The sequence below is a fragment of the Bos taurus genome, chromosome 19, assembly GCF_002263795.3.
Source record: "Bos taurus isolate L1 Dominette 01449 registration number 42190680 breed Hereford chromosome 19, ARS-UCD2.0, whole genome shotgun sequence".
NCBI classification, from domain to species: Eukaryota; Metazoa; Chordata; class Mammalia; order Artiodactyla; family Bovidae; genus Bos; species Bos taurus.
In genome coordinates, this window is record NC_037346.1 from 45,460,010 (window position 1) to 45,479,775 (window position 19,766).

At 38.5% G+C, this 19,766-nt stretch overlaps 1 protein-coding gene across 2 annotated transcripts in view; it reads right to left on the minus strand.

Moving 5' to 3' along the window:
- The window catches only part of NSF (N-ethylmaleimide sensitive factor, vesicle fusing ATPase), a 148,121-nt gene that overhangs the window by 16,528 nt on the left and 111,827 nt on the right, over positions 1-19,766 (minus strand). For both annotated transcript variants that reach the window (NM_001304614.2, XM_005220972.5), the window contains exons 16-17: positions 9,812-9,878; positions 7,759-7,838 (exon numbers count right to left, since the gene is read on the minus strand). In NM_001304614.2, coding sequence (NP_001291543.1) covers positions 7,759-7,838; positions 9,812-9,878 — 147 coding nt within the window. The remainder of the gene's footprint in view (positions 1-7,758; positions 7,839-9,811; positions 9,879-19,766) is intronic.

Consider the following 19,766-nt stretch of genomic DNA (forward strand, 5'->3'; position numbering starts at 1 on the left):
CCATGATTACTCGTTTCTCAGGGAACCGGCACCCTCTTCCACTTGCTCCAGGGCTGGCCCTGGCAGGGTCTGTGGGAGCGTGATGGCTGGCAGGTAGAGGCCAAGGAAGGTGTCGTTCCTGCTGACGTGTCTATAGGGCTGGCTTCTGGCTATCTGGAGCCCAGCTCCTTTGATATGGATTAGTTACTCTGTTGGTTTTATCTATTTTTGTGTATGAGGAAAGACAAGAGTCAGAGTTTTCTTCAAAGTGAATACTAAACTGAGTTGTGATTTGTAGTTTACAAAGAATTATAATCAACATTTATCTTATTTAATTCTTAAGACTTAAATATTAAATATTACCACTGTTACCGACTTACAGTGAGAAAATTGAGGCTCAGAAATTAAGTGACTGGATTCAAACTCAAGCTTTCTAACTCCTGAGCTCTTATTTACATTGCCAATGCCAGTTCTATTAATATGTGTAGTTAAGACCCTCCAGCTTCAAGATGTCCATTCAACAAATAGTATTATCTATATAGCCTAAATAGGTCTGGAAAGAGAGAGAAGAGAGGAAGGAAGAGAGGAAGGGAAGGAGAGAGGGCGGGAGGAAGGCAAGGAGGAAGCGTGGGTCCACACAGACAAGTCTGGAGCTTTCCCTGTGAAAAGCAGTCTTGCCATTCCCCAGTGTGAGAGGTAGGCAGGACTGTCAAGATGAAAAATGGTTATAGACCAAGTTGTGACTTAAAAAGATCAAGGCCTTATTCCACCTATATTCTAATAACTATCAGGAATATTGACAGACCTTTGTAAGATCCTCCTTAGTGGTTCTGCTTACCCAATAGCTGTTATGCCATAATAGTATAAACCCCAAGGAATCTCCAAAGGCCTGTGTATTTGCTTTGGGGACAGAAATGTAGGAGAGAAGCTGTGAAGCTCTATTCTGTACCACTTGGATTAGAAGGAAAAAAGGGGAACTTTAGTCACAAGCAGCTGTAGGGAAAAAGGCAGTAGGAGGGCAGTCCCTGGAGGCCAAGGACTAGTGTAATGGGCAGTGTCCTCAGGACCCCACAATCCACCAGAAGCCCTGACCCTGTCTCTACTCCTCATGCTGCTGAACTCCGAAATTCCTGTTTCTACTTCATTCTCCCTTTTATAATAGGGATCTCTAATCCCCAGACCAAAGTATTTGTCTTAGGACTCAGGAAGCTTCTGAATTTCAGCGAATGGGAGATGGGGAAGTAGTGTCTCTATTTCTTTTGACAGTATTGCTGCTGCTGCTGCTAAGTTGTTTCAGTCGTGTCCAACTCTGTGTGACCCCATAGATGGCAGCCCACCAGGCTCCCCCGTCCCTGGGATTCTCCAGGCAAGAACACTGGAGTGGGTTGCCATTTCCTTCTCCAATGCATGAAAGTGAAAAATGAAAGTAAAGTCGCTCAGTCATGTCCGACTTGTAGCGACCCCATGGACTGCAGCCTACCAGGCTCCTCCGTCCCTGGGATTTTCCAGGCAAGAGTACTGGAGTGGAGTGCCATCGCCTTTTCCGCCAGTATTGCTAGTGAAGGAATTTGAACCTGGGCATTCCAACTTGGAATGCTGAACTCACTTTCCGTGGAAATGTGCCATATACAGCAGTTACACTCTGTATTTTTCCTAACTTACATGCTAAAAAGTTCTGTGGACTATCTAAAGGTACCTCTTTTCTTAAAACAATAACTGGGAGATATATTTCCAGTTCTAAACAACAGCCTTAATAAAATACTAAACCTCCAAGAACTTTAAAACAGTAAGAAAACAGGAAGAAACAGAATCTTAGATGTCAACACTGAACTCCAAGCAATGGGAACATTCAAATCACTCAAGAGAAACATTGATCCTTTTTTAAGGATAAGATTCTTTACAAATTACATTCTCTGTGGACAACACTATACTCCGACTTCTTAGTAACTCTGTGCTTTTCACAATAAGGCATTAATCTTACGTCTGTGCAGCCCGCAGGTTTACACAGAACTTACACGATGTTCGCTGGCTGTCCATGGCGGGGGTAGGGAGGAATCATCACCATTTTACAGATGAAGAAATAGACACAAAGATGTTAAGGGGCTAGTTGAAGACTATAAGGCCAGGTGTTTGTGCTAAATCTCAAACTCAGGTTTTCTGACTCCAAGTCCAATATAGTGAGTAAGCTGTGCAGAGAGTACACTCATAACTAGATTCATGGCCTCGTGGAACACTAGGATGGTAGAATCAACACTTCTCTAATGCTGATGTCATGTCACAGTAATATATCAATATTTAAGGCAATGAGAAAATATTTTGTCTAAACAACATTAGCATTTCTCGATGACTAAAATTTAGAGATCGAATTTTGACTTACCTATAAATGGTGTGTGTGTACGTATATATCTAGCTTATAATTTTTGTATTAATTAATATGTATTATAGATGTGCTCTACTGAAAAACAAAACAAAAACTCTATTTAGAAAACATGGTTTTACTGTGGTTGATTCATGTCAATGTATGGCAAAAACCACCACAATACTGTAAAGTAATTAGCCTCCAATTAAAATAAATAAACTAATTTAAAAAATAAAATACAAAAAAAAAGCAAAAAAAAGAAAACATGGTTTTATTTAGCAGATATTTGTAGCAATATTTTATAAAAGGACTCACCAAACTTCTTTCACTGATTTTGATGAACTTAAAACTGTCTCTCTCTCTCTCTCTATATATATAACTTACACAGAACTGTCTGAGATAATCTACTAAGCGAAGTATACTTTTAGAGAATTTATTTATAAACTATGGTAGCCATCTAATATCACTGAGTTAAATGGGAAAACTGGGCTACTGAACTGTCAATCATCACCCAGATTTTTTTCAATAAAGAAGTCTAATGCAAAAGTCACCACATCAGTGATTACAATTAATGTGTCTGGCAAAATGACTAAACCTCTTTCCTAAAGTGGTTATATATCTTATTGAGTCATATTATAGTCATTAGCCCGAGTTAATTTTGAACAGATAGACAGAGAGATATTCGTGTTTAGGCCTGCATGAGTTGGAGTCTCTTCCATTATTTGCTTATTTCGCTAAAGCAACCCAAAGCCTGAGGAGTTGCTTAATATCACCAAGACTTCCTAATAACATATCTGAAGTAAGATTGCACTGAGAGATCATATAAGGATTACAGGAAAAGCAATCTTGTCTAGAGATCGGTGACCTTAAATGAAACCCATGGAGAAACAAACATGTCTGCCTGAGTTCCCATCAGGAATTTACTAAGTCTTATTGGTTCACATATTACACCCTTCCCAGCTCTAAGCCCTACTTCTTTCTTCTCAGGTTAATATTTCTAAATGCCAGAGCAGTGAGGAAGGAATTTTTCTCAACAACTTTATTTTTTAGCTAAAAGTCTTAACAACTGTGAGATCTTTTGAGTCCTACTTCAGTAATATTGCTATTGGAGTGGTCTTCTTTTGTAAAAGTTCACAGTTTCCAAAGATTCTGCCAGCTGGAATGCTGTGAATAAACTGTAAGTGTTCTATAGTATCAGTACTATTTAGCCGTTGGGAAGGGGGTTAGCACCTGGTGGGGATGCACCTCTGGCCAGCTGTGACTGGCCTCATCCACTTACCCAACTATATCATCAGATGTTATTATTTTCTATATGCTGTGATATGAAAAGGGCTGGGAAGCACTGAAGTGAAAAAGCAGTGGTTCTCTGTAAGGTACAAGGTTACTCTGGTACATATGTATGAGGTCTTCCAAACTGATTTGCAAAAACTGTCAGGTAAACATTAAGGCAGTCGGGTTAATGGGCTTAACTACTCTCACACTTGTTGAGGAAACTAGGAAGTCATGTCATTTCACAGCTGAGGAGTTCCTTTTCAGGCACTTTGTCTCCCGGAAGGAAAAAAAAAAAAAAAAAAAGAAGGTGCCAGAAGAGATCTAGGAGGAAAGTAACAAAGCCATTCGTGTTACAGTTTGCAAGAAGGTTTACCTGGCCTTACTGCCTCTTTCTTGACAGGAAGAGACTAAGGCTTTCATCCTCCTGATCCTGAAAAGCACATTCCCCTCGACTTCCATAAATCTGCAAAACTTGAAAAGAGCCCCAGTGTCATCGAGCAAAAGAGCCGGCTTTAGGAATCTTACTGGAAGGAGGGGTGTCTTCGAGCCTCTCACTGCTAAGCCGGACATTTCCTAACACTGGACAAATTGTACGTCCAGCTCAGGGAGGGTGAACTGCAGTGGTCTTTTCCCCTCCAAGCCAATTGTTAGCTTTTCACAGGAATCAGCAGGGAAGCACATGTGAAACCTCTGTGGTGACGGTGAGCACCCCCGTGCCTTGTGTGACTCTGCATGTAGATGAAGCAGGCTGGGAGCTTTCTTAGCTGCTGCTGCTGAGTTCTCAGAGCAGCCCTTTTCTCCGGCGTGGCTCCCTGCTGGGACAGCCCTTTTCAATTTTTCTATCCCCCCTCGATCTCTTCTCCTGCAGAACACAGGGAAACTTGATTGAAATAAAGACCTCGGGAACATGTTTTATTTTCTCCTGTTCAATCCATTTTAGAAAAGCTTTTAATTGGTTTTAAAAAGATGCTAAACAAAATGTGATGATGTTTTTCAGTCTTCATGAACTACAGATACCACTTTTTATACTTTCAAAGGGCTAATAAATCAATCATGAAATTAACTCTCCAGCTAAATTGAAAGCAAATCCACTGAATACCGAGTTCATTAAAAATCTATGCATTTACTTACAAAAATTTAAAATTCAAAGAAAATTATCCTAGTAACTGAAATCTGACTTGAATTTTTAGTCCTACACTGAAAATCCAAGACCAAAGCAATCACAAAAGGAAAAAAGGAGGGCTTGTGAACCAGTTTTAATAAGCCAATTTACAATGAGGGAGGGGAGATGGGGGATGGGGAGAAGTAGAAAAGAGAATATCTTGATCCATAACAACACAGTGCCCTTGAAGGGATCCTTTTATTTCAGCATGTGCACACATGCACACACAATTTTTCTATGTGAAAGCTGAATTACAACAAATGCAAAATTAAAGATTATGTGACTGATAATGATTACTGTATTGTATGCATGTACAGTTCCTCTTTTTAAAGAAAAATGCCTACAACTTTTCTGTTTCCTTGACAGTGATAAAATAATAGCTTTCTACTAATAGTCTACGCATCCCTACAACATTGGGATTCATATACTTTTAATATTTAACTGCAAACAGCTGAAAAGCCTACATGATAATGCTTTGGCAAAGTGAAGGCTTCTACTTCAGAATGACAAATAGTCTTGACATTGGATCACCTTGAAAAATTCTCCCTTATTTTCTTCAGAGGATACAAACTAATTTAAAAAGTAAGATGGTACAGAGAAACCACATTTTTATTTTGTTAAATATATGCCAACTAGAAATATCTTAAGCATTCATTTCTTCTGCCACTGATTCGCTTACATAGCAGGTCATCTAGCAGTCCAGCTCAGAGCCACCCAATTCTGATTAAGGACAGGCTGGTATTTTATTAGAATCCCCGCCACTTCCGATCACTAAGGCAACCAGATCTGCCTTTTACTTCTTACATGTTCCTGTATTCTTCCTTTCCAATCCTTACAGAAATTTGTTCCGCATCCCTTTCTAATGATCCAACTCCTGTTTCTAAGATTTCTCCCAAGCTGGGCCATGTACTTACATTCAGCTCTTCATAGAATCCTCCTTTCTTCATTTAAGCTTCTGAAACTATCTATCGTAACCATTTTATTAAGATGTAACTCCTATTAACACGAAGTTCACTGACTTAAACTGTACAGTTCAATGGTTGTTAGTTATTGGGCAGATACATGCAACTACCGCTGGACTCCATTTTAGAACATATTCATCAGGCCCCAGAGAAACCCAGTGTCCACCAGCAGTCACCTCTCATTCTCCTCGCCGACTCCTCCAGTCTTAGGCAACCACTGATCTGTTTTCTGTCTCTATTAGACTTGCCAGTTCTAGGTATTTCACATAAATGGAATCACACAATATGTAGTCTTTTGTGACTGGCTTCTTCTGCTTATCACGTTTTCAAGGTTCATTCATGTTATAGCAAGTACTCAGCATTTTTGTAAAATGCCAAATAATCCTCCATTGTATGTATATACCACATGTATTTTATTCGATGAACATTTGGGTTGTTTGTACTTTTTGGCTATTATGAATAATGTTTCCATGAACATTCATGTACAAGTTCTTGTGTGGATATATATTTTCATTTCTGTGTGGTATATACCTAGAAACAGAATTGCTGGGGCATGTGGTAACCCTATCTTTAACCTTTTGAGTGCTAGACTGTTTCCCAAAGGTTGCACAGTTTACCTATTCGCACCAGCAGTGTATAAGGATCCAATTTCTCCATCTGCATGCCAACACTTGTTATTGACTTTTTTTTCCTTGGCCATGCCACATGGCTTGTGGGATTTTTTTTTTTTTTAAGTTCCTGACCAAGGTCGAATGGTGCAGTGAGAGACCAGAGTCCTAACCCACTGTACATCCAGGGAATTCCCCTGACTTTTTAATTTTGGTAATAAGATAATGTTCCTTTCCTCAAAGGTCTTACAATCATTTTTATAAAACAGAAACAGTTATTCCTAAGTCTTTATTCAAGATTTTGGAAGTCGTTTGTTAATATGTTCTGTTTATTTCTAGAAACACTCACTTCTCTATTTTCAGCTTTAATATAACCTAAAACTTCAACTATTGGGAGTAACAGTTTACAGAAAAATGATGTAAAAAATCCTTCACAGTGCAAATATGCAGTAAGTTTTCAAGATTGTTGTAGGTTATATTCCTTTTCACTAATCTAAGAAAAAAAATAAACCCTAGAAAATCAAGACAAGTCCTCTACCTTTAGGTCTAACACATACACACATACAATTTTAACTGTTAACTTAAATATCAGATTCACCAGCTTAACATTAAATATTTTCCATACAACTTACTTTATATCTCTAACTTCAAGTATGGAATTCCCATACAGTTTTTTAAGTTAGTACTTCACCCCTTTGTATCTGCCTTTGATTGGCATTTCTTCAAGATTATAACATGCAAAATCAACCAAGAGAATTCATGTCTTATGTCATAGCCAAACATGCTCTGGCAGCCTCTCCATAATTAACATATTTAACCAACCGTCATAGGTCAGTTTAAATGTGTTAAGCTATCAAAACCACCAGTCTCCAACAGCCACATCAGTAAAAATGGAACCACGGGAACCAAGAGCCTGGCTATAAACTCACCCTTCAAAAGTGCCACGTGGCATGAGAAAAAGGCAAATTCATCTGTAAAAACTAAAAACAAAACAAAACTCCCTGCAGGACATAAATTTCCCCAAATACAAATTCTTAGAAAAATCTATGAAAGATGGAACAAATGGGAACATATATTTAATCACTTCTACATTAATATCATGTGTTAATATCGCTCATGGGAGAAGGGGTGGGAAGGGATGTGTAATGTGGTGCTGAACTTGTAAAGGAACAAAACAGAATACTAACCGAAACTGGAATTTTGAGATTTTCAGAAAAAAATGGAAAACTTCTCTGCTTCAGAGAAGTGATTAAGAAAATTATTTACGTTAAGACAGAAGGCCAGACTGGATGACCTTGCAAAATCCCTTCAACAAGAGAATTTTACAAGTTTTTGATAATCTGCTTATTTAGAGAGTGCACCATTATGTAATTTACTGGAACAACTCTGTGAAAATGTTCCTTATATTATTTTTACCTGCGGAGGCGCCTTTTTCAGTAACACAAGAAGAGCCTGTAGTACCAGATTAGAAAATCGAGGGCCAATAGGGACATAATCTGGAAGAGAAACATTACTGTGTTTAGGGATTCAATATACATATGCACATATTCCAAACATACAGATTTTTCTGCATCAAGAGTGAAAACAGTCCTAAATAAAAGTCGTGTAACTAACGATAACAACAAAAAAAGCTTCTAAATATCCATTTTGTGCTTGTGTAGACATCTTTTGATATTCAGAGACAGTTTTTTTTAAAGGGGAAAAAAAAATTCCCAGGTCTATTGACTAAACATTTCCAAGAAGCTACTGCAAACCTTGGCAATACAGATGACTACACACGGCAACAAAACAAGATACTAGAAAATGGAGAGAAGGGGAAGTAACAAGGAGTAATAATGGAAGTAAGGTACTTTGACACAACTGAAATGATGGCAAAGCCGTGAAGACTGGCCCACAGATGGTGAAGAACAGTGAATTTCTCAAAGAGCTTTCTGTTAAGCTCCTACTCATCCTTCAGGATTCCGCACAAATGTTACCCCCTCTGCTTTCTCTGCATACCGCGTGTGCACCCTTGCCCTGTGCTTAGAGCTGCCTTCCAGCAACAGCCCTCTGAAGTCAAAAGTGATCTTCCCTTTTCTGAATACCCAGAACACATGGCACGTTCTACTTTATATTAATTTTTGCTGATGTATGTCATAATGACAGCATCTTACTGTTTTTCTGAAGCCCTAATGATTCTAGCCCAGTGGTAAGGGCTCAGCAAATGCTTACCAAATAAATGAACCAACATGAATGGATAATAACTATTCATACAAGTGAAAATATACTTGGAGGGCAAACATTCCTGACATAGTACTGTTGCTATGACCACACATCTCAATTGTGTTTAGGTAAAGGAATTTATGCAGGGCTATGAGTATGTGCCCAAAAGCTTTTAAAGAAATAATCCCAGAAACTGAGATGAAATGTTTCAAAAAATAGCAGATCCAAAACCCAGGTCACCAGATAAAACTATTTAAGAAGACCTCTTACATATACCTACTTTGTTTTGTAACAAACACTGCCTCAGGAAACAGGAAAACAGATCATAGAGGACATAAAATAAGTCTCAAAATCATGAGGGAAATGTAGTAACAGTTAATACGAAATCATTACTACACCATTATAGACCCCTTAAGGAAGAAGGGTGTTAGTTAACCAGGCATTGGTAGTATCTTCAGATATTTATTAAGTTACCAGATGGGATCAATTTCAATCAATTTTGTTACACCATCCTGAGCCATTGTTACAATGAATTTATCCCAGATTTATCTAGTTTGTGTGAAGAAATAAAATATAAGAGTAACAACACTGTTTCGGCATTTATTTGTGGAATACACCTTATGAGCTGAGTACAGGGACTGTTTCATTTATCTTTGTATTCTATAGGAGTGCACTTAAACATAGGAAATGTTTAATAGGTATTCTTAAAAATTACTGTAGAGCACTTGTAACTTTGGGAATGTTTTTAACTTTCACAACATTATCTCATTTCTGTCTTTACATTTACTCTGTGGGATAACTAAGGAAGAGAATACAGTCTCTGCTTCATCTGAATGGAAACTGAGACAAAGAGCTGACAACTTCTGCCCCAAGTGTTACTGCTAACTTGTAGATTTCATTCCAACCCTAAGCTCTTCTTTCCTTAGTCCTGACCCAGTTAGCAAATGGAACCTCTGAGCTCCAGGCAGCTCTGAGATAGAATATAGCAAACATATCCATCAATGAAAATTACTAATTATTTATTATGGTCAGGGAACTTTGTGGAAGATACAAAATATGAGACATGGACCCTTATCGTTATGTCATAAGGCATATTTACCACTGATATCACTGCTGACTTCAGATATAAGAGAAGTTATATTTCCTTATTAGATAAAGCTATTTCTATTGCCCTATGGATTATAAACACCTGTATTTTCTCTTGTAATTTGTGAGACACTAGCTGTAATGTGGCAAGGATAGTACAATGGCAGAAGTGATGACTCACCAAGCAGTCTCTCAATGTCATCCACAACCACACAACTGAGCTGGGATTTGTATGCATCATCAAAGATCTAGAAGAAAAGCAAAACCATGGATTATCTCACTGCCCACTTGGAAATTACAAGAATTTCCAAGAAGATAACATTTAGCTAATTCTTGACCAATGCCCACCCCCCCCGTCCCAAAACACATTCTTTTTAAAAAGTTTTATTTATTTACGGCTGCGCTGGGTCTTTGTTGCTTTGTGAGGGCTTTCTCTAGCCGCAGCGAGAGGGGATGGGTGGTGGACAGGCTTCAGCAGTTGCAGCATGCAGGCTTAGTTGTGTGACAAAGGGGCTTAATTGCTCCGTGGCATGTGGGATCTTCCCAGACTAGGGGATTGAACCCATGTCTCCTGCGCTGGCAGGTGGATTCTTAACCACTGTGCCACCAGGGAAGTCCCACGCAATATTTCTGACTACACAAAATTAGACTTTAGTAGATAATAGGACTTTAGAAATTCAAGAGTTCTTACAAATTTAAAAGTGAGGAAATGGAGACCTGAAGCAGTTAAATGACTTGCCCAGGACATCACAGCTGGATCACAGCTGACCATGGGGGAGGGTAAGGCTACTTTCAGCTCCAAGGGCTGGATGCGTCACACTGGGGCGTGCTCAGGAAAAACTGGAATTAATCAACTGACAAATCCATCAACTTTATCACAATGGTCTCTCCTCTCTCTGTCGGGGGCACAACTTTCAGTGCTGTGACTCAAGGGCTAAATGGAGCCACAGGAATGTGCAGGGTAAAACTGAATGTCATTTTATTAGTAGTAGGAACTGTGGCCCTGTCAAACAGAAATAACGTTGAAAGCAGAGAATTCTATCAGCTCAAATCAGACTGTAACAGCCAAAGTGTCTACAAAAGAATTAAAGTTAGGTATAAAATATCAGATAGAGGCATCATTAGAACTAGACAAAAGATGACAGTGCATTATTTTAAGATAGCCAAATAAATGGAAATTAAGCAAGCAGTGAAGGAGGTTGTTATATCCTGGCAGGGAAGTAGCAATTTCAAGCCAGACAGAATAATTAATTCTTTTTTAAGTTGAATATAAGCACTCAAAGCCTTGAGACCAGCGTTTTTGTAAATGTTGGCGGTTCCTATTCCAGCGCTCAGTGTAGCCCACTGGTGTCATCGCTAAGAATTAAACCCTGCATTCCAGTCCAATCTGACTGATGAGTAACCTCAATGCACCAAGATGGTAACCACCACTCTCCTGATTTTGCTTGGTAGTAGCATGATATTCCTTACTGGGTACCTTTTAACTATAGAAGATTAAGAATTAGGTATAGGAACAAAGTAAATTAAACCTACAATATTAATCTTTTTCATATTATGTTTAAAGACAATCTGTGAATATGTGGTCTTTAAAGCATTTGTGACAATTAAGAAAATTTACTACATTAGATTAATAGATTAGCCTTGCTAGTTCAATTTAAAACATGCAGTTGACTAATTTTGATAAACTTTAATGCTGGAAGGTGAAGTATAACTTTAATAAGCCTTGCAAATAGTAATCTGAGATTCACCATAATTATATTATTTTGTGTGTGTGTGTGTGTGTGTGTGTGTGTGTGTGTGTGTGTGCTCAGTCATATCTGGCTCTTTGCAACCCCATGGACTATAGCCCGCCAAACTCCTCTGTCCATGGAATTTTCCAGGCAAGAATATTGGAGCAGGTTGCTATTTCCTACTTCAGGGGATCTTCCCAACCCAGATATTGAACCAATGTCTCTAGCTTCTCCTGCACTTGTAGGCAGATTCTTTACCACTATGCCACCATATTGTTAATTTTATTAAATAAATGTAATTATAGATTTACTTTGAAACTTAGAATGTTTTGTTAAACAACTGAAGTACTTCAAAGAGAAAATAAAACATTTTAAATGTCTAAATACAGTTTAAAATATTTAAAGAAACTGAAGTTGTAAAAATCTCTTTTTGAGCTACCCTTTACTTGACTTATAAATAGAATAAAATAAGTGGATTTTTTAAAAGTTTAAGTTTTCTTTTGTGTTGAAAAACTAGATTTTAAATTATATAATTTTATTATGTTTAATGTTAATTTTTTAGACCTCTAACTAACTACACATGGTCTTTTCTATGCTCAAAAGTCACTCTCAAAGATGCAAAAATAAATAAATAAATAAATAACCCCCCAAAAACTCATCAACAAAAATAAACCCAAAAGCAAAATGTCAACTCATGTGACAATCTACATGGTAAGTTTCTCCCTCACACACTGTATATGCTTTAAGGTAGGAAATGTCTTCTTTAGCATTATGTGTTCAGGGTCTGATGCTTCACCGGTGCCTAATAAACATCTGCTGCATACATGTGGGCAAGAATGCCTCTGCTGCTTTCCTTTGCACCATCCCCTGTACCCGTCAGTCATCTACCCTTTCATCCTTAGCCATCTGTCTCCTCATTGGATTGGGAGGTGGATAAAACCTTTATTCATGTTACCCCCCTGCACCCAGCACAGAAGAGTATTTAGTAATCTTATCTGCTCAATGGATTCAATGGTTGAAACAACACAAAGTTCTAATTTCATCTTGTCATAGGTTACTTGCCTCTCTTCTCCTTCGGTATAGCATTTTGTACTGTGTATATATTACGGATTCATAGTATTCTTCCCTATATTACACCAGACTGCTAGCTCTTTGAAGGCAAGTACTGTTGTATTTATCTCTGTATCCATGTCACTTAATATGACGCCTTATCAGAAAGTAATCAATACATACTTACTGAAGGAATACACTGAAATTTATGCATTAAAGTCAAGTAGACATATCAGGGCAGTAGTTGGAGATGCATGACTGAAGTCAGAGAGTATGGACATCTCGTAAGGCTGAAACCATGAGGGAAGAAATCTTCAAGGAGAAACGGTAGAAGTAGAATAAAGGGCTGAGGACTGAATCTTGGAGCGTTGTTCTGTTAACTCATTTAACAAATATTTTTAAATTCATATCGTGTGTCAAGCAGTAATGAAGGCAATGGAGAGAGTAATAACTAAGGTCACGTGTAACTATGATGAAGCACAGCATGCTGATGTTAGCGGAGACACAGAGGATGTGGTGGCACACAGCACAGGAGCTGTGGGGCCCGGGGCGACACCACGCACATCCTACTCTTTCTGGCACGTGGTCAGACTGCACTTTCTCAACCCCTCAAGTCAGGGATGATTATGGAGTTTGTGTTGGGTACTGAAATGGAAGTGGAGTATTTCACTTTCTGAAAGGAGCTTCAAGAGCCATGGCTTGGTTCATTCTCCTGCCTTGGCTATCAACAGAATCACACGTGCGATGGAGCCACTATTACCTATCAGCTTGAGTCTCTGAGAAGCTGCAACAGAGCTTCCTCTCTGAGTTATGGTGGACATGTAGTGTGAGCAAGAAATAAACTCTGTAGTGTTAAGCCCCTGAGATTTTGGGGGCTATTCATTATCGCAGCATAATTTAGCCTATCGTGACTGATATAAGAGCTTATGAAGTTGATGATGGTCTCCTAAATTCAGGAAGTGACATTTAAGCTGAGAACTGAAGGATGAACAATTCACTAGGAAAGAGGGAAGAAAGTGTTCTAAGCAGTGCATATCAATTATAAGGAGGCACAGAGAAAATCCAGGAGCACTGCAGGAACTAACACAGTCTGTAAGAACTAAAAGGAAGAGGGGTCAGCATTGGTGCTGTGTGTATGGAGAGTGGCGGGTGAGAGATGAAACAGAAGAGAAATGGAAGAGACATGGAAAAGTTTAGAAGCTGTTCCACTGCAGTTCTCTGCTCTTTTTTGAAGACTGGACTAATAGCAGCCAATGTGGCAAACTCAGGTGATTTCTAGAAGTCATTAAAAATAATGCTTAGCTCTTTTAAAACATTTGCTCAGAATCCTATTGATATGAAGGGCTTTGATGCAAGCATATCATTCTGTCTGACAGACTGTAATATCGTGGATTTGAGTCACAGGGGCCCAGGACATTGTGGATGGGATACTGCAGTAGTTCTACACTTTCTCTGAATCAGCCCCTCTTCCTCCTCAAAGCTTATAGAGCTTATAAACATTACTTAGGACATTGCTGGGGTCTGAACTAATGATAAATTTTCACCAATTTATCTCAGATACTGTGATTCACAAAGCATTTCAAATCATTTCACAGCTGACTGCATGGGCTACCTCTAACATTTTAGAAGAAAATACCTACAGCCTTTAATGTAGTTTGTTTTCGTTTTTTTACAGACAGTTCTTAATGTACTAATTACTACCATGGGGAGAGGAGTACTCGCAGCTAACTCTCTTAACAACATACTAACCATGACAAAGGCTATGCAATTCCAGTTGTAACTTGACCAGTTTCAGTTGACTCTGCTTTAATTTAAATACACACACATCTTTCACTTCTCTCACACACATTCTTTCCCACAGGTAGTCACAAGTGTAAGATAAGGTCACCACTATTCTCCTGAACCCATGTTTCTGCCTAGTCGCCTCAGCCTCTTCCACTCTTGGCTTCCTGGCCCTATGCTAAATAAGGAGATATCAGCATTCCATTGGCAAGTGTATGCAATTAGCTGCCAGACTAAAATCTGAGATATTTACATACTGAGTGGGGAAGTTCTACCATAACTGCAGACAGATAAACCCCAAAAGGAGGAGAGATGCAGAAAAAGTAAAACTGCACAAACTGCCCCAGCTCAGACACAACAACTAAAGTGCTGAACTTGCCATCAGTAATAGCACCCGGTGAATACACACTGCCTTCTCCAGACCAAAAGCCAAAACATTTAGCCAGGTGGGCTGAAGCTGGGGCTACTGCTGGTATCTTACAGACTCTTTAAAAAATTAACTTAAATTCTGATCCTTTCATGTAGTAAGATGAAAGTACGATGCTCAAGTTTTTCCTGCTGGAGAGGTTATCAGGAGGGGATCACAGAAGGTATCATGCAAAGTAGGATACCTGAAAGAGGGGAGCGGCTGGAAAAACAGAAAAACCATGACTGCACACAGCAAACTGAAGGATATAGTTTTCCCAGCTCTATCAGGGAGTTTCCTAGAGCATGTAAACTTATCAGAATATTTGTATTCTGAGAGTCAGGTGAGAAGTCTGAAAGAGAAGGCTGAAGAAAAGAATGGGGAGAATGGAAGAAAGAAAAAAAGTGTGGCGAAGAGTGACAACAGTCAACAGGGCAAAAACGAGAGGTCTACTCTAGAAGATGAAATCACAAAATCCCACAGTCTACCTAGCTGTGGACATAAGGGGACTGTCGTCATGAACCTCTTTGGTGCCTCCTCTCTTGTGTGCAAAGGCAGGCTGTGGGTCATGAGAGACGACCTAAAACGTGGGGAGCCTGGGCCGGTGGCAGGAGCATGCTGGATGCACTGGGAAAGGAGGTATGGAGCTCCTGTTGCCGAGGGCTTGGGAGCAGGTCTGGTCATGGACCTTGAGGGTGCCAAGAGCTCTCAAGGCACTGAGCCCACTCCTGGAATCTTCACATGAGCTGGGAACCACCTGTGTATAGGGGAGGGGCAGCAGCTGCAGCCTCTGGAGTCTATATGAATGCAAATGGGAACATGCCAGCATTAGCTCCACGTTAATCCCAGTCTTTTAGAATCACAAACCCCAGCAAAGCGTACTCCAAATAGAGTCTGACCTCCATTTTCTAGAACCTCTTTAAGGCTCTGAGGTAAGTGAAGCCAAATTCTCTGGTTCTTTCGGGGCTGAAAGAGTTCACTCAATTCAGAAGTGGTTGGCATGAAGTATTGAGTTAGTAGGAATCTGTTGACAGTAGGAATTTGATGACTTAGAAAATCCCCAATGTAGTAAATCTGTCAGCAATTAGTTGAAAGCATACTCTAATCATATTTGGTAGCACATAAAAATGTAAGTGAGCAAATTCAAATCGGTGCTATCAGTAATAATCTCTCGTTTCTAAAAATAACTTGGGAGTAGACCAAGCAAACATTAGCTGTCTTCTAATGAAACTGACTCAGGAAGTGGACCTAAACTTCTGGCAAAGCGCTCAAGCTTCCTGGAAATGACCTCAAATTCCCTTATTTGTTCTCCCTGCTTTTCAGGAAAAATTCTTACAGTTTCACAAAATATGAGAGACAGACTGAGTGGGATATCTTTAATAACATAAGAAGTCACAAGGTCTGAAATTTAAGTTCTACTGAAGAGCTGCACAATCCTCTTTTGCGTGCCAGACAGATACAATCGTCAGAAGACAAAGTATATTAAACAAAAAGAACAAGTGTTGCCGCCCCCCGACCCCCAGCAGTACAGGGACCTGTGGTCACTTACAGGGTGTCCACTTGTCAGTTACTGCAAGCACACTCTTCAACAAATCAGCTACATGATATATTAGGATGTTAACCAAAAACATCCAAATTCTGTTGCTTAGTAACTGCTGTCAAAAGATCCAATTTCCAGTTCCGCTCTTTGTATGGACTAAACCATGAAAAGAGGAGGATTAGGCACCATGATTCTGTTCTGTGCAGACTACAATTTGCAGTGGGATTTACAGGAGGATATTCAAAGAAGATTATTTCTTTCTTGCAAAGCTAGTGGAAAGGAAAATGTCTTCCATTAATTTTCAGTCCTTTTAAAAATGAGACTATATGACCTTACTAACGGGTATAGTTTTAGAAATCACAAATCTTTTACTTGATTTTGTTCAAACAATGTAATCACATCAGACTGTCCTACTTCATCTCTATACTGACTGTATACTCAGAAGGCATCAAGATCTACTGCATTGTTATTTTTTTCATTTAATGCCATTAACAGAACTAGAAAATAGATTTTTTTTTAAAGTATAGATGCAAAAATGGATAAAGAAATTAAATTTTTTAAACAGAATAATGTTGGGGAAACAAAAACAAAATACAGGAGAAGAGAAAGATCTGTAAATACTTCAACTATCTTAAGGGAACATATAGGGTCTCCTCCCCAACAGAATGTGAGAACAATACCTCATACAGAGTTTGCTAGTATTCAGGAGTTTACCTACACAGAGAAAGGATTTATTAAGCAAATTAAGAAGCAGAATTGAATCGAGTATAAACTACTTTCATATGTTTTAGCACCAGAATCTGTATGTGAATAAGAAGCAATAGCTTAATTGCAATTTAAGGTCTGAAAGTTAAGTATCTTAATCTTAGATACTCATTATAGCAAGCCTAATAGCTCTCTCCACTAACAAAAACTCTTGGTTTACGTAACAAAACCAAGCAGTAAAATGATATATAAAGATATTATGGGCAAGAGTCCAAGGAAATTGATATTCTTATACGATGGGGCTGCGAGTATAAATTGGCACAACTTTCTTAAGAAGGTTTTATAAACATTAATATTTTTACATGTTTTAATAGCAATATTTATCATAAATTTACACCCATTAATATTTTTACCTTAGCAATCTCAGCTCTAAGAATTCATCCTAAGGAAATAACCAGAAATGTATGTACAATAATAATGATAAGTAAGAATAACCACTTATTGAGCACATATTATATCCCAAGGCACTGTATGATACAGCACAAAAATCACCATCTCATTTAATTCTCCTAACAATCCTATGAGGCACCTATTGATATTATCCTCATTTTGTAGATGAGAAAACAGAGGTTTACAGGTTAAGTGACTATTAGAGCTGGTAAGCGCAGCGGACCTGGGATTCAAATTCAGGTCTATTAGAAACTGAAGTCCAAGTTCTCAGCCAGTAAATTTTGATGCTACTCTCATAAAAATGTAATAAGCAAATGGGGGCAGTCACTGAAGTTCTGGAGAAGGAAATGGCGACTCACTCCAGTACTCTTGCCTGGAAAATCCCATGGACAGAGGAGCCTGGTTGGCTACAGAACGTGGGGCTGCAAAGGAGTCGGACACGACTTAGTGACTAAACAGCCACGAATGAGCGTTCTACAGAATACTGTTTATAATTGTGAGAAAACTTGGAAACAACCTAAGTGTTCAACAAAAAAGGAATGTTTAAATGGACATTACACAGATATTAATTCAACATAATATTCGGATAAATTTTAATGAGAATGAAAAAATTTTATAGTAAGCGGGAAAAAAACAGTATGTCCAATGTGATCACCAATACATAATACGTTGTGTGTATGTGTGTCTGAGAAGATGATGGAAGAACAAATATGGACTTTATTTTCTTCTGTTTTCTTTTCTGCATTTTCTAAATTATTTTTGAAATTGGGAAAAGCTACATTTTGGGCGTGGGAAGGATATACCTAAAAGGAAAGAACTTTCTCCAGAATGATAAAAAATTATAAATTATTTGTGCTTTGGGGGAAAAAAAGACACCGGCTTTCCATTTTCACAGTAAAAAAAAAAAAAAATGAAGGGAAGAGAACAATGGTGGGAGGTAGACTAGAACGTCTAAAGAATGGCATTTATATTTCATTTTCAAAAGCAAACTGGAAGACTGAGCACCTTCAGATGGGTCTGAGCCCTCAGGCTTTTGTCAAGCTATCATTAGGCAACAATGTGAAAACTATTTGCAGGGAAAGATTCTGCAGTATTTCTAATAAATTTCTAAGACACCTCTGCTACATTCTTTTCTCCATTCTGTTCTTTAGTCACAGAGAATAATATTTTTCTCCAAGGAAAACCCAAAAAGTCTAAATATGAATTTACTATACTGCTGAAGCAGAAATATTTTTTGCAACTTTAAGAGTATACAGCTGATCCAGACAGTGAATCATGAATCCAAATGATTTTAAGTAAGCTGGTATAGACACATTTTTATACTCCTTAGCCTTCCACTCATCTGAAACCTTACCTTGAAAGGCTACAACAATTTAAAGATTAAATCATAAGTTATTAAGTCATTAATTTAACCATTTAAGCCTCTAAAATCAGCACATATTACCTTCCCCCCTCAAGTCAATTTGCAAGAGATTGAAATAATAAAAATGATAATATCTCACATTTACAAAGCTGCTTTGATGTGCAGGAGCCTAAAATACTTTTAAAAAAACTTTATAGAAAAGACTAGGACCATCCACCCACATCTCAGAGTACATCTGAGGTAGAACCTGGCAGCTGGTGAAAAGCAATGGAGTAAATTACCATCTGCACAGAAGACTACTTTTAAACAAGTATAAGAGATAGATGGAGTTAGGAAAATACAAACAGAATTAGCTATTCAATTAAATGGGAGGTTCAGTGGCTACGAGTCCAAGAGCTGTTTAAATTTTCACCAAAAGAAATAGTTTAAGGGTTCCCTTTAGAGGGAAACATTATAAAAATACAAAAAACAAAAAGAACAGCAACCCCATCTACATAAGGGAGGTTACTGGTCCTAGAGATTCTGTCCAGGTCTTCGCAGGAACGATAGATACTACCGGTTTCATCTCAGACACCAGTCCTGTGTCTTATGATATTTAAGTTCTTTTTGTGTCAGGCAACAACATTTCCCTCACTTTCACACTCAGTTTTAACGACCTTGTGCAGAATGTTTATCTCGACGATTCAGTGTGCAGGGCTGGAATCCTGCTCCAAGCTCTGCCTCCTCCATCCATTTCAAGGAGTCGACACAAATGATTTTCTGCTGCCTGCACAAACATGAGACTCTTCAAACTTACATTTCTGGGGAGTCTGCTTTTGAAAAAAATGTATTTTCCTCTTCAATCTCCTCCCTAAAAGAAACACTTAGGTAATCCTATCCTACATCTTTATAAAGTGAGGGCCTAGGAACAAGGTAAAAGCACATCTGAACTGCCTTTACTGGGTAGCAGTCCCATTCTCAAGATTCTTTTCCCGTAGTCTGGCAGGCAGATTCTTTACCAGCTGAGCTACCAGGGAAGGCCCCTGGCTTTCTCACATCTCTTTAACTTTTAACTTACAGTCATTTTTTATCTATAAAAAAATCAAGCTTGAAAAAAATGTTTAAGTAAAA